The sequence below is a fragment of the Spermophilus citellus genome, assembly GCF_964194105.1.
Source record: "Spermophilus citellus genome assembly, chromosome: 7".
Lineage (NCBI taxonomy): Eukaryota > Metazoa > Chordata > Mammalia > Rodentia > Sciuridae > Spermophilus > Spermophilus citellus.
This window is the reverse complement of record NC_138188.1, coordinates 28,933,153-28,947,251: the sequence shown is the minus strand read 5'-3', so window position 1 is coordinate 28,947,251 and position 14,099 is coordinate 28,933,153. Positions and strand designations below refer to the sequence as shown.

General features: G+C 36.0%; 1 protein-coding gene across 1 annotated transcript in view; it reads right to left on the bottom strand.

Moving 5' to 3' along the window:
- The window catches only part of ATP2C1 (ATPase secretory pathway Ca2+ transporting 1), a 140,273-nt gene extending 127,150 nt beyond the window's left edge, over positions 1–13,123 (bottom strand). The window contains exon 1 of the mRNA XM_081301663.1: positions 12,790–13,123. Coding sequence (XP_081157789.1) covers positions 12,790–12,897 — 108 coding nt within the window. The 5' untranslated portion in view covers positions 12,898–13,123. The remainder of the gene's footprint in view (positions 1–12,789) is intronic.
- Positions 13,124–14,099: the final 976 nt, after the last annotated feature.

The following is a 14,099-nucleotide window of genomic DNA, read 5'->3' as shown; positions in this document are numbered from 1 at the left end:
AAGAAGAAAAAAAGAAAAACCCTACATATATTCTTCCTATTTTATAAATTGCTCTCTTTTGCATACCAAATACAAAGTCAACCACTGAGCTATACCACCAAAATTACTCACTTTAACCCTGGAAAGTGAAAAAGTGCTTGGAAATGTAAAGATGCCAATGTTACATATTTGACTAAAACATTTAAATTGCTTTTATGGAAATGAGAATCAAATGTCACTGAACAACCACCAAAATGACACATTTGTTTAGAGCTTTCAGTTGACAAGGCACTTCCATGATGTAATTATATTTAATCTTCACAACACTATGAAGTAAACAGGTTAGGTCTCATTAATTGCTTCATATAACTGAAAAACTAAGACTCACACAGGTTAATTTCTCACTAATCAGGGACTAGGGTTGTGGCTCAGTGGTAGAGCACCAGTCTGGCATGTGTGAGGCAGTGGATTCGATCCTCAGTACCACATAAAAATAAATTAATAAAATATAGGTATCGTGTCCATCAACAACTAAAAAAAATTTAAAAAAGAATTTGTCACTATTCAGTATTAAAGTCAAGAGTCAAATATCTGTCTTGACTTTAATTGCAGAATATATTATAATATTCTGCAAATATTACAGAATATTTAAGAGTCAGCACGTTGATTGAATTAACCTTTTGTAGTTCATCATATTTCATTAATTTGTTACCTTTTTCAATTCAGTGTGGCCCCATACAACCTTAATAGAGACTAATTCCTGAGTCTAAGATATCTGCCCCATATCTCATTTGATGACACGTAAGACTATATTAATAAAGTCATTTTTGGTCATTGCCTACATGTATTCACATGCTCTTATTTAACCTTTAAACACCATTACTGAGGAATTCATGCTTCAAGCAGAAGCTATTCAAGAATACCTTGTGTTTATCTTCTCAAAGTCAAAAAGTGCTGCTAAAATGGAAATACAATCTTATGAATAAATAATCACAGACAAGCACTTTAGAAAGATTATTCAATAGGTAATTGAGACATGTTCATTAACATGCACTATTGAAAAATTAACAGAATACATTTTAAACATATGTCCTAGATCTAAAAGCCACCAAGCAGCAGTAGAAATACTGATTTCATCTTTCCAGTTAAATTGTTGTTGTGAGTCTTAATAATCATATTTACATGTTAACTAGAATAAAGACAAGGGGATTTTTTAAAATATTAAGACCTCATAATGACTTTAGATCACATAGAGGACATTACAGTAGAGAACATAACAGCTATTATATCCTTTTTATGTTCCATAATTTAAATCAACAACTAAAATTCTCAGTTGCTGCATCAATTTAATCAGTAAACAGCTATAAATGAAGTAAGTAAATAGATAATATATTTTAGGTCATATTTTTACAACAAACACATCACTTGATCATTTCTTGCATTATTAAGCATTATGTAACATTAGGCATGGGACCACTGTGGTTGAAAATAGTCATTAAGAACTTGTGAAGCTGTAAATCATTACTATTCCTGTGGCTTAACCATGATTTTTGATCTTCTAAAGGCATACATGGTATTACTGGGAAGGGATGGCAACTCCTATCAAATTTGATTTTGAAAATGTGTATCATCAAGTGATCAGCATTGTAGTTCTCAAATTGGGGTCCCTGCCACCTGGGAACTATTAGAAATGCAAATTCTTGGGCCCCACACTAACCCTACTAAATTGGCAACTCTGGAGTTGGGATCCAGTAATTCTTGTTTTAACTAGTCCCTCAGGTGATTCCAATGCATGCTCAAGCTGATTAACAAGAAGCATAAAACTTTAATCAAGAAATATTTTGATCCGGGTGTGGTGGCACACATCTGTAATCCCAGTGACTTGGGAGGCTGAGGCAAGAAGATCACAAGTTTGAGGTCAGCCTCAGCAGGCCCTAAGCAATTTAGTGAGGCCCTGTCTCAAAAAAAAAAAAAAAAAAAAGTATCTATCTATGTATGTATATGTATATCTATATAAATAGATACAGATACATATAGATAGTGCAGATAGCCTTTAATTTTTTTAAGAGAATTTTTTAATATTTATTTTTTAGTTTTCGGTGGACACAACATCTTTATTTTATTTTTATGTGGTGCTGAGGATCGAACCCAGGCGCCCCACGCATACCAGGCGAGCGTGCTACCGCTTGAGCCACATCCCCAGCCCATAGCCTTTAATTTTAAAGAACAGAGTAAGAGTTTATTATCAATATTTTAAACCTCCTCCAGCATTCTTAAATCACATAGGGTTTTGATTTTCTTTGAGTAGACACATATTGGACTAAAATCAGTAATTTCAAATGTGAGGAAAAAAAAGTATTGAAATCACAAAAGACCACATTTCTCCCCCCTTAGATATTACATTAGCATAGCCATGGTATGGCGAGTATTCGCACACAAGTTAGACAGCAATTCAGTGGTAATGGAGCTATAGTTGTAAACCCAGCTATGAAGTCAGTCTTTGTTTTCTTATTCCAGGTCAGGACTTTTGCAACAATGCTTCTTTGATCAAAGTTATCAGGCTTTAGTAGCACCAGTAAGATGAAAGAAGGGCATAGGGGGGGACTTATACAAAGTAAATAGAAAATGTCATTCTCTTGAAACAAGGTCTTCTTCAGAGAAATAGTTTCACTTTAAAAAAGAAAAAATTTTAAAGCTGTGTAACATTTGGGAGGCTATAAACATTTTTCTTAAATACATTATTTACAAATGTTATGTTGGGGACAGGGCAAATGGAAAGTCTTTGACACTAATGAAAGGGCTTTACATTATTCATACTTTTCAATCATAAAAAATTTGTAAACTTATGTATTCATTACTGAAACATTCAAAGACTGCAACATTTCTACAATTTGCTTTATTTAGAAATGTATTTATAAGCCATGGCCTAGTTCAATGGTTTTAATATTGTAGTATGGGCCACAGTTATAAGGAAGGGGTTGGAAGAATTTCTGCTAAGAGGAAAATATGTGAAACAGCTGGGCATTTGAATACACTACCAAGACCAAAACTCAGCAAGAAAGTAGCTCAGTAGTAGAGTGCTTGCCTAGCATGTATGAGACATTGGGTTTGATTCTCAGTACCACATATAAATAAATAAAGTTCATGGACAACTAAATAAATAAATTACATATGTGTGTGTGTGTGTGTGTGTGTGTGTGTGTGTGTATAATATATATGGAAAAGCAAATGCATATATATACATATGGAAAAGCAAATGCATATACATATATATGGAAAAGCAAATGCAAAGGTGACTTTTTTCAGAATATCAAACAGGTTATAGTAACTGTTATAATTGCAAATAACAGATGCATTTGCAAAAGCTTGATTACATCTTAATGAATTTTTAAATACTTTCTTTAATGCTATTATAATTTTTCACTCGTGGTCTTTGACAGCAATAACTCTCTTTTTCTCTCTCTGTGTTAACTGACCCACTTGTAAGGATAGTAAATGGTGCATTTAATATTAATTAGAGTAATATAGGAGAATTGAGGTCTATTTGTGTTTGCAAATAATCCCTTTGCAAACATTAATTCTTTTTTGAAGATAAATATGGGCAGAGGAGTCAGGGTGCCTTGAGGTGTAGGGGTACCAAAACAGCTCTATCTCCATCATTCTGTTTACAAAACACACTGAAAAAACATTCTCTGTTTCATTCAGTTAGGTTGGGAGCTGAAGCTGCTCAAATAGGACCTCATATAACATCTTTTTGAAGCACTCTTATATATTGTAGTATGACACCATTTTTCTGTTATACCCTTCCTCTAGAGCTAGGTTTTCTTAGAAGTCAACAAAGGTTAAATTTCAGGTCTCCTCACTTGCAGAGGCCTCTATAGTCTTTTCTAAAATGTAGTAATGAAACATTTTAGAATTCATCAGGTAATTGATTTTAAAAAAAACACTTATTTTCTAGATTTCACAATGTTTGCAGTATTTGTCATAAGGCAAATACTGAGAGACTGTAACCATGTTCTGATGGTCTTATGTTTTGGTAAAATTTGCTGAAAACATCTCAACTGCAATTGATTTTAGAGTATTCTTTTTGCCAACTTTCCCTCTATCACAATTCTCCTCTCAGGTAGCATGGAAGTGGCCATGACTGTATTCCGGATGTGGCTCAAAGGAACTTGAGATGGAGATGTGTTTAGATTTCCTGTGGATTTAGTGGAGTACATAAGAATGGTTTGCAGTAGTGTCTGTCTATGGTTAAGCATTGCTAACTGCCCTGGTGAAGTAATGACATCCAATGACTATTATGTAAAATAAATCACTGTGCTGAAATCTTGGCATAAATGTGTCCCCATGTTGCCCAGCAATAACAGTACCACATATGTAGGTAGTAAAGGAGAAGCAGTTTATATCTTTTCTAGATTCTAATAAAAGACAAATATACATGAAATATGTTAGAGGATTGTGTGCATTTCTGTAATCTCTTTGGAGAATACTAGAAAATCATTTTCATTTGAGGAGGTAGTTAAAAACCCTATAAACTAAAAATGTAGGAACAAAACATTTTAGGGTATATCAGTTAATTGATTAAAAACTCTTATTTTCTAAATGTTGTAAGGCTGTGGTATTTGTTATTCAAATTTGTAATTTTGTGTTTCTTATTCTTATTCTAAATAAATATTCTTTGTATAAAATTTAATATTTATAATTCTGTGTTTAATATTTTGTGCCAATTTCACTGGACTAAGGGAAGGCCATATATCTGGTAAATCATTATTTCTGGATGAATCTGTGAGGGTGGTTTAGGACACAATTAGCTCATTTGAATCATTTCTCTCATACAAACCTCTGTTCTCTAATCCATAAAATAAGGATAATACTACCCATTTTGTTGTGTTATCATGAGAATTAAATGACAATATATCTAAAGTACCTGTTCAAGTACCTGGCACATAGGCATTTTAATAAAAATTTAAAATTCCTTATTCTAGAATGTACAATTCAGTTCTATTTCCTGAAATAGCCTTCTAATATGCTACTAATTCTAACATTTTTCCTACTCTCTTCACAGAAAATTTTAAGCAGTACAACATATGTAGGAAGTTCATTTCTTTTTCTGTCAAGACATGGAACTATCTGTACAAGGTGTGAAAATATGTCATCTTTCATTTTGAACAAAAATTAACAAAGTGTTGTAGACAAACTAAGAAGTGGAATGGGATAATAAAATTGATATACTTTGGATCCTGAATGTCCCCCAAAGGCTGCTCTGTTCAAGGCATGGTCCTCATCCCCTGATGTTATCAGAGAGCAGTAGAACTTTTAGAAAAGGGGTCCTAGGGTCATTGGGGGGTATCCTGGAGGGGTACATTGGGACCCAGACCCTCCTCTTCCTATTTGCTTCCCAGCTACCACAAGGTGAGCAGCTTCCTCTGCCTCCTTCCTCTGCCATGCTGTACAGTCTTTTCATAGCCCCAAAGACAATGGGCCAACAAACTACGGATTGAAACCTCCAAAACTGTAGGCCATACAAGCTTTTCCTTTTTTTAAAGTTGTTTATCTCAGGTATTTTGTCCCCATAATGTAAAGTTAACTAACACACAAATTTAGGGATTTTCATTAAAAGCTACAGGCTGTTCACACACAAAATATGGGGTTGCACTCAAGTTTATGTGCTATTTCAAAGTCAGAATAACAGTTCTGGTGTTCATCCATTTACTGACTCCTATGCTTCAAAGGTATTTGAGCATAGTAGATTAGGAAAATGTAAAAACAGATGACAGGATTAGAAATATCTCAGAAGTCAACAAAAGGTCCAGGTGTCTCTCAGGCATGTGTGACACTTCACAGCATTGATGTATGGACAAGAAGGATGGAGCACAATCAGAAGTTTCCATAATAAACAGCAAATTGGAAGCATAAACTGCAGGAAAAAGATTTGAAGGTACAAGAGGCTCTATATTAAGGAAAAACCCCACAGTGGTTAAAATGGCACAAAATCACCTGTGATTTTCTAGTGTCCTATCCATTAGTGACCATGTAAGTAGGCTTAGTTATTTATCCTTATACTGGAAGGGGCTATAAAACCTATAAACCTATTGGGAATCAAATAGCCCCACATAGAAGTAGTTCAATGGTCAATTAGGCTCAGAAAATCTAATCACTGGTACCTGAGCCTTTCACCTGAGGTCTTTGCTGGATGTAGCTATGTTTCCTTTCCTTGCTGGTGGATTAAATGCCATCTGAATTTCCTAAGACATTTGATTCTGAATTCTTTGGTATTAGACTCCAGAGCAACATGCTCATACCATACTAACCAAATAAAACAGAGGAATTCTAACTGATCCATCAGTGCCCCTTCTTTTTTCCAAAGATATCTGAACTGTGCATCTGCCTACTGGATTAGAATCTTCAGGCTAGTAAGTATTCAATCTTCTGTTTGATGATGCAGAAACCATTTGGTACAACATTTTCCAAGAAGGGGGTCACATGCCCCTGCACTCTGTAAAAGATCATCCCTTTTTCCTTTCTTTACCTCTCATTTATAGAAAATCCATTTTCATTATTATATCACAATCCCACAATGAAATTCTCTCCATCAGTCATGATTATCTCCTCTGGAACCTCCCAAATGTATTCTTATCTTTATTCACAAGTTAGCCCTACAATTCTTATGAAACATACACATAGCCTGAGTTAGGAGGATTTCAAGTTCAAGGCCAACCTTGGCAACTTAGTAAGACCTTATACCAAAATAAAAAATGCTGGAGAAGCAACTCAGTGGTAGAACACCCCTGTGTTTAATCTCCAGTGCCACAAAAAAAAAAAGAAGGAAAAAAACCAAACAGACACATACATATCTTGAGTCTCCTCCTCATAGATTCCTAACATCCAGGATTCTTTCAAACACTTCTCTCACTATCTCAGGAGAGAATTCATTATACCCCTTCCCCGCCTCCCATTCATTCGTTCTACAAACGTGCATTCAGTGCTTCCTATCTGACAGACACTTTACTAGTCATGTGAAACCTATTGAGAATCAAATAGCCCCACAAATGGGGCAGAACTGCTACCAGGATAAATAAAACAGGAGAATTTGCTGTCTGAATAACAGAATGGATGGTAGCAGTGCCAATTTCTTAGAAAGGATAGGGAAAGTCATGAGGTTGAGTGATGGTGACCAAAGGCCATTAATCTTCATGCAAGTTCTCAATTATAACTCTTAGGCACTTTCTAGGTTATGGGGAAAGCCTTTGGTAACTTTTTTTTTTAGTAAATATATAGCTTTCCACCCACCTTTCAGGTAGAGGAGTCTTATAATTACCATGATAAAATAGTTCAACTTTTAATGTCATATTTAATAGTGAGAAATATTAAGGTTCAGCTTCATATTATCACAGCAATTTAACTGTCAATGTTACCTATATATAATTACAGAAATTCGTCTACAAAGGTGGTGTAAAATCTCTATCTTAAATTCTACAAAGATAATCTTTTACTCCCACTCCTGAAAAATTAAAGCTTTTTCTCTACCCAGGCACAAGGACACAGGGAAAACACTTTTGGTTTCCCCTCAGATGTCATTCAAACTGACTAATTATGATTATTATTATTTCTTTCTACAACCCTGGTAATGTTGGGCCTCATGTATGCTAGGCAAGGACTCTACCACTGAGCTAGATCCCCAGATCTCTTAACCTTTTTTTTAAAGACTTAAAATTAAATAACTTCAATATACTCTTAATCTATAACCAACTAATTTACCTTAAGGAGCTAAAAACTCTTAATACTAAAATTATATACATTCCACTAGGCCAACCTCTAGTGGGATGTATATAATTTTACCTAGTCAGGCAGAGCCTCCATTAGTAACCTCTAACCATTTTAATAGCATTCCAAGTCTCAACACAGGTTTTTTTGAGGGAGGGGTATGGTTTATAGTGTCCTTGGTTTTATAGTGTTATTCAGATCAGGGATAAGATAAGAACAAGAATGAAGAACTACGTTTCTAAAGTTCAAATTAAATTCAAACATTTATTTAACATCCCAACTTTGGTTAGTATTCTCTAAGAAACAAAGCAGGAAATAAAAATCCAGTGATCCTGTTTCTATTAGAAACATTTTCTCAAGCTTCATTGAAGAGAAACTTCAGAACAATCTTCAAAACAAAATTTGATTCTGCTCTATAATTAAAATGTAGCTATAGTGCATGTCCCCTTAAAATGAGGAGAGCAGATTCACTGTTAAATAGGCAAAACTTGACAAGTTAACTCTTAAAAGGCATTTGTTACTCAGAAAGAAGTCTTTCTATTTAAGAGAGCAAGGCACTATTAGCACTGATCATCTTGAATTCTTCTCTATTAAATTAGGTGGCCTGTGTTTCTGACCCCTCCTCTGCTTTCCTCTTACAGGGACATGTAGAGGGAGAGATTTGGATTGGTAAGGCTGCTGAAGTACAGTACAAGTTGAAAGACAAGGCTCAAAAGCAGGTTGTTCTGTGTCTCAGCTTTTTATCAGAGGAGATTAATTGTGTTGATAAGTTGACCTGAAGCATCACCTACTCTCTGGACCCAGCCAGTAGAGTCATTTTGTCTTTGTTTGCTAGCATGTGACCCTTTTCTATAGCTCTGCTCAGGGACTCCAATACATATTAGGAGGAGCACTGATCTAGGAATTCTAATCTCAGCACTGACACAAATAAACTGTGCAAATTTGAGCACATCTCTGAGCCTCTGAACCAAGTTCCACATCTCAAAAATAAATTTCTCTAGCTATGCATGGTGGTGTTTGCCTAGAATCCCAGTGACTTAGGAGACTGAGACAGGAGGATACCAAGTTCCAGGGCAACCTCAGCAACTTAGTGAGACTCAGTCTCAAAAATAAAAAATAAAAGGATTGGGAAATATAGCTCAGTGATAGAGCACCCCTGGGTTCAATTCACACTATAAATTAATTAATTTTAAAAATAAATTTCTCTAGATCTCACACACCTCTGCTTACTAAGTTTAACAACCTTTCTCTGCCTGAGAGCATCTTAGCTCCTTGAAAATCCCTAACCCCACACTTTCTCTAATAATTATGAAGTCCTCTTCAATCATAAGTTACGTAAATGTATTTCCCATGTGCCAGATTTATACTTGGGATGGGGGCTAAAATAGCAAATGAAAAGAATCATGTTCCCTGCATTGGAATGAAATAAGATTTTCATTTGAGAGAATTCTGACTGCTACAAGGAACATGAATTGAAGGGTAACAAGACTGAATGAGGGCCAGGCTTGGTGGCAAATGGCTATAATCCCAACAGCTTGAGAAGCTGAGGCAGGAGGATAGGAAGTTTAAAGCCAGCCTCAGAAAAAGTGAAGCACCAAGCAACTCAGTGAGACCCTGACTCTAAATAAAATACAAAATAGGGCTGGGTTGTGGCTCAGTCGGTTGAGTGCCCCTGAGTTCAATCCTGGTAACCGCCCCCTCCCCCCCCCCAAAAAAAAAAAAAAGATTGAATGACGTACATGAATTGGATTGCTATTGTAATCCAAGCAAGAGAGCATGGTGTCACAGGGTCTGTAAGGTGAAGATGGAGAAGTCAATAATTATTTCAGAAGTAAAATTGACAAGTTTTATGAAAGTATTGGGAGAGGGAGGGTGAGAGAGAAAGGGAAGTATCAAGGTAACTCCTAGTTTTCTGGTTTAAGATTTTGTGTTGATTGATAAGAGAAACCTAAGGAGGAACAGGTTTGTGGATGAGGAGCAGGTGAATATAACAATGACCATGACTTGTGGACTCTCCTGGTCTAGTCAAGAAGTAGGCAAAGGCAAGAAAAGTGTGTCAAAGGCAATCCACTATGCACCCTCTGCACTTGGTACAGATCCCTCTTTACCAGCCTTTTCAAGGCTCCTAGGTGACACTGGGGAATAAAAACAAGATACCAGTCAGTGTCATTCATGCATGCATGGATACATGTATGTTCACATGTAACCAGATGATATACCAGATTATAATAAGGGGGCTTATTTGAAGCAAACAAAATGACTTGAAAAAGGAAGGGCTGTACTTCACTCTTTCCAGCAGAACCAGAGAAAGCTTTTTCATTAAACTCATGTAATCTATATCTTGAAGGATTTAGAGGACATCTCCAGGTGGGCAAATCACAAATAGAGAAGAGAATTCTAGACTAGGAGGAGGAGTGCATTTGAATGCACACAGGTGAAGAAGCAGATGGTGTGTCTGGGATAATATTCTCCAAGTATGTGGAACACAGCACTTTTGGTACCTAATAGTGCTAAGTGGGGTGTAGGAGAAGATTTTAGGTAACTTACAGAAACCTACAATCAGTAACAAGCACTCAGTGGGGTTGTGAAAATTGTCTGCCTTTGAATTCCCTTCCGTCCTCATTCAGGAGAGCTTCTTAGCTGGCTACCAAGAAAGCTCTAAAGGCTTCTCTTTCTCAGGGTTCGGGGAGGGAGGTGCTGGGGACCAAACATAGGGCCTCACATATACTAAGCATGCACTAGCCCTGAGCTACACCCCAGCCCTATATACCACTCTTAAAATCTAATCTTCCTTTTTAACAAATGATCAGATTTTTATGCTCAAAGATTTTATAGGTAATAGTATCTAACTAGAATTTTATATTATTTTGTTTTTATTACATTTATTCTTATATTTATGACAAATGACATTATACTTACAGTAATAAATTTTTCTAAACAAATAGGTTTAATTATGAGTAATTTAAGTTTAAATATAGAAAAATATTAAGGAGTTAATCATACAGATAGTAAACATGGTCATGATTATGACAGGTGTATGTGAATACCTAAAGTCTTAGAAATAACTTTCTAAGAGAAAGGGCAGTGGCTTAATATGTTAATATCACTAGATTATTAAGGGATTGAGCATGGTAAAATATATAAACTTGAAAGTTGCAGGTAAAATCTCCTATCTTCCTTTGATACTTTGTCGCTGGGTGACCTTGGGCAAGATGCTTAAGTCCTTCAAGTCTCAATCCCCTTACCTTTCTCATGAGAAACTGTTTTACAGGAATGTAAGGATCAGAGGCAATGAATATGCAGGTCATAAAATTGAAGACACTATTAGCCTTTATAACTTTCCAACAAGGTTTCCAAGTTTAGCCCAAATTGACTCTGACCTAATTTCTCTTAATTCTGCAAGACATTAGATTTGCAGAGATATAATTGACTTTAGAAAGGAATCAAATATGTTATTTTCTTTCTCTGTTAACTTATCTAGCAAGAATTCATCCTGATATTGATCAAATCATTTTTCTTGTGTATGTGTATGAATACATAACAAATCCCACCATTATGTACAACTATAGTGGACCAATTTAAAAATATAGAAAAACAAAACAAATGAGAAAAAAAAAACAGCCTGATACTTGTTCCCAGGTCCTTCCAAATGAGAGGGGGACCACATACTCACTCCAAATGAGAGGTTTCCATGTTAAGTCCTAATGTTCTTTAGAGTGCATTTTGTAGCACTTTTAAAATAAACTTTTTAAAAAACCCACAGAACTATATAAGCAACAAAGATGCATCTCTAAAAACATATAATATTGAGAAAAGAAGGGAATCACTTAATCTACACTCCACAGCTTCAGCCCCATCCAGCCACTCTTCCTCCTTCTTGAAGAAACCTGTGCACATTGCTAGTGTGGCAAACAAAAACTCAGGGCATCACCACAAGGTTCTTTGAATTTTCACTTCAAAACCAAGTACATGCTGAGACCTGGGAATCAAAAGATTTTCTCATTAAGTGTGAGAAAGACTAAGAGGTAAAGTGGCCCAGCCTAGCTCCCTTAATAAAAAGAGTCTGACTTTTCGGCCCTTGCAAAATCATTAAAGTAGGGGCATAAAAGCAGTTTCCTCTCACACAGTAGTAATGATTTTCATTTTCCAAATTAGGCATTGACATTTTGGGAAACCTGTCATTAAAGGATTTTCTGCCTGCTGCCTTTGCTTTCATTTCCTGGAAGTGTTTTATTAAGTGGGTCATCTCATATCACAAAGGAGGATAAAAACAGGCCACTGGTAATATCCCTTGCACAGTTTTGCAGTTCTAGTTATAAGCACAACGGATAAGCAGTTTAATGACTCTTTCAGTCTTCAGTGTAGTGATAATTTGACCTGTACATTTGTATCCCCCTGCCACATTTCTTCCTAAAGGAACTACCAGATTTAAATGGGTCAGCTATTGTTATTTCTTCTAACAATTCTGAACAAGTATAAAAACAGTTTTTTAGAAATGCCCTTATCCTAAATTGTAAGGGATGGAATCACATAAATTTTGGGAAGCATAATGAATAAATGATTCTAAACAAGAAGTGATCAGACATTTTAAACAATTTTAAGTGCTTAAATACCCACATAAAAGAAATTATAGTTTTTGATTGGCACAAATACATATAGGAAGACAAGTGTACTTCTAGGTCCTGTTAATTACTTTTCTGGGATATTAATAGTTTAAGAATTTGTATTTGAGGCACTGGAAAATGATCAAGGAATCAAAATTTTAATTCTGATACAGTAGTTTAGCCTAGGTATTCCAGAGGAAGCAAAGCATATGGTTTCATTACAGAATTTCAGCTTAATCTCGGTATCCAAATGTTCCAAGTTCAAATAAATCCTCACAAGCCTGCCTGCTCTTCTGATTGCCAAGTCTGAACAGCCATAAACAGGATATGACCTGTGCCTATAAACCTACAAAGAGGAGAAACTCGATCACTAAGCTATGAAAAAGCCACACCCCAAAATAAGCACCCATTAATTTTAAAGTTAATATAAACAAAATGATACCTGATCTTCGGCTCTCTGGCTCCTCAGCATCGATAAGTATTTCCTAATTGCGTGGAGAGGGTATTTTTTGAAATAGGAGAATCTTGATGGAGGCAACAGATTATCCATGGTGAGAAAATCCAGAGGGTCCTTGTCAACTCCTCCCTGTCAGCAACCATATGAAATCTAGAAACTTTACAATTCCTCAGATGCCTGAAGATTTGTTTGTAGTTCAGCCACTTCCCTGAAAAGAAAGCAGCTGTTCTCCTTGTTTCTTTCTCTTTTGGGTAGAGTTCCTGGAGAATCTAGACAGCTTAACATGAACACCATCTAGAAGCACCCAGAAATGTGATGCCCAAGGGCAACAGGAGCCAGGAGGAATTTAGAGGCTGGTCCACAGAATGCAAATTGCCTGGCAGTAGTGATATGGCTGTCCTATTTCTAGAACCAGTGTTCTGTTGCAAGCTATGTTAATATTAGCTAGCTGGTGACTTTCCATGCCCAAGGACTCTCATGGGGTTTGATTGTAATTCTTCTGATAGTATTTCTAGGTTTTTTTTTTTTTTTTTTTGAGGGCAGGATGTGTGGTTTTTCCAGTTTCCTTCTAGATTTCTTATCATCACGAGCACACACTGACAACCCTCAGCTGTATCTCAACTATAAAGTGTTGATTCATTTCAGTCTTTTGTTTTGAGGGACTTCTGAAAAAAAAATGAACAAATTAGCTCACTAAAGGAGCTCAGCACCAGTCCTGAGAATGTTTGGTTTGCACTGTGGTACATTATGCAACATACCCAGTAACCAGATACTTTACGTTAATTGAACAATAGCTGCAAACAGATTCTGTTCTGAGTTTAAAGGCTTCTCTCCTTGAATCCGTATCTCAAATCCACAGGCTGAATTTAAAAACATTAACTTTCCTCAGGCTTTATTCTGCATGTAAGGAGAGAAGATGTTATGCATTTTCTTTCTTAGATTGCAAAGAGGATACATGCTTTAAAGAGGAAGAAAGAAAGATAAAGAACATGACAAGAGGTCTGTGGTCTTAGGAAACATGAAATTTGAAAGTTCATTTTCTCAGTACTCTATGGAGGTCACAGGGTTTCTAAGCCAAGTCCTCAAATAGACTTCACTCTTTTATCATCCTTTTAAACTTTGCAGTAGCTGTTTCATTTGATGGTAACATTTGGCCACTTCTGAGAAGGGCTGTCATATAAAGACCAGCTTGGACATTGACCCCAAAATCATGCAGCCTGGAGATTTGCTTTGGGGGTGAAAAGAGTAAATTGGTCTTTCCCTCCTCAGAGAGAGCAGTTGTTGGGGTACAGCAG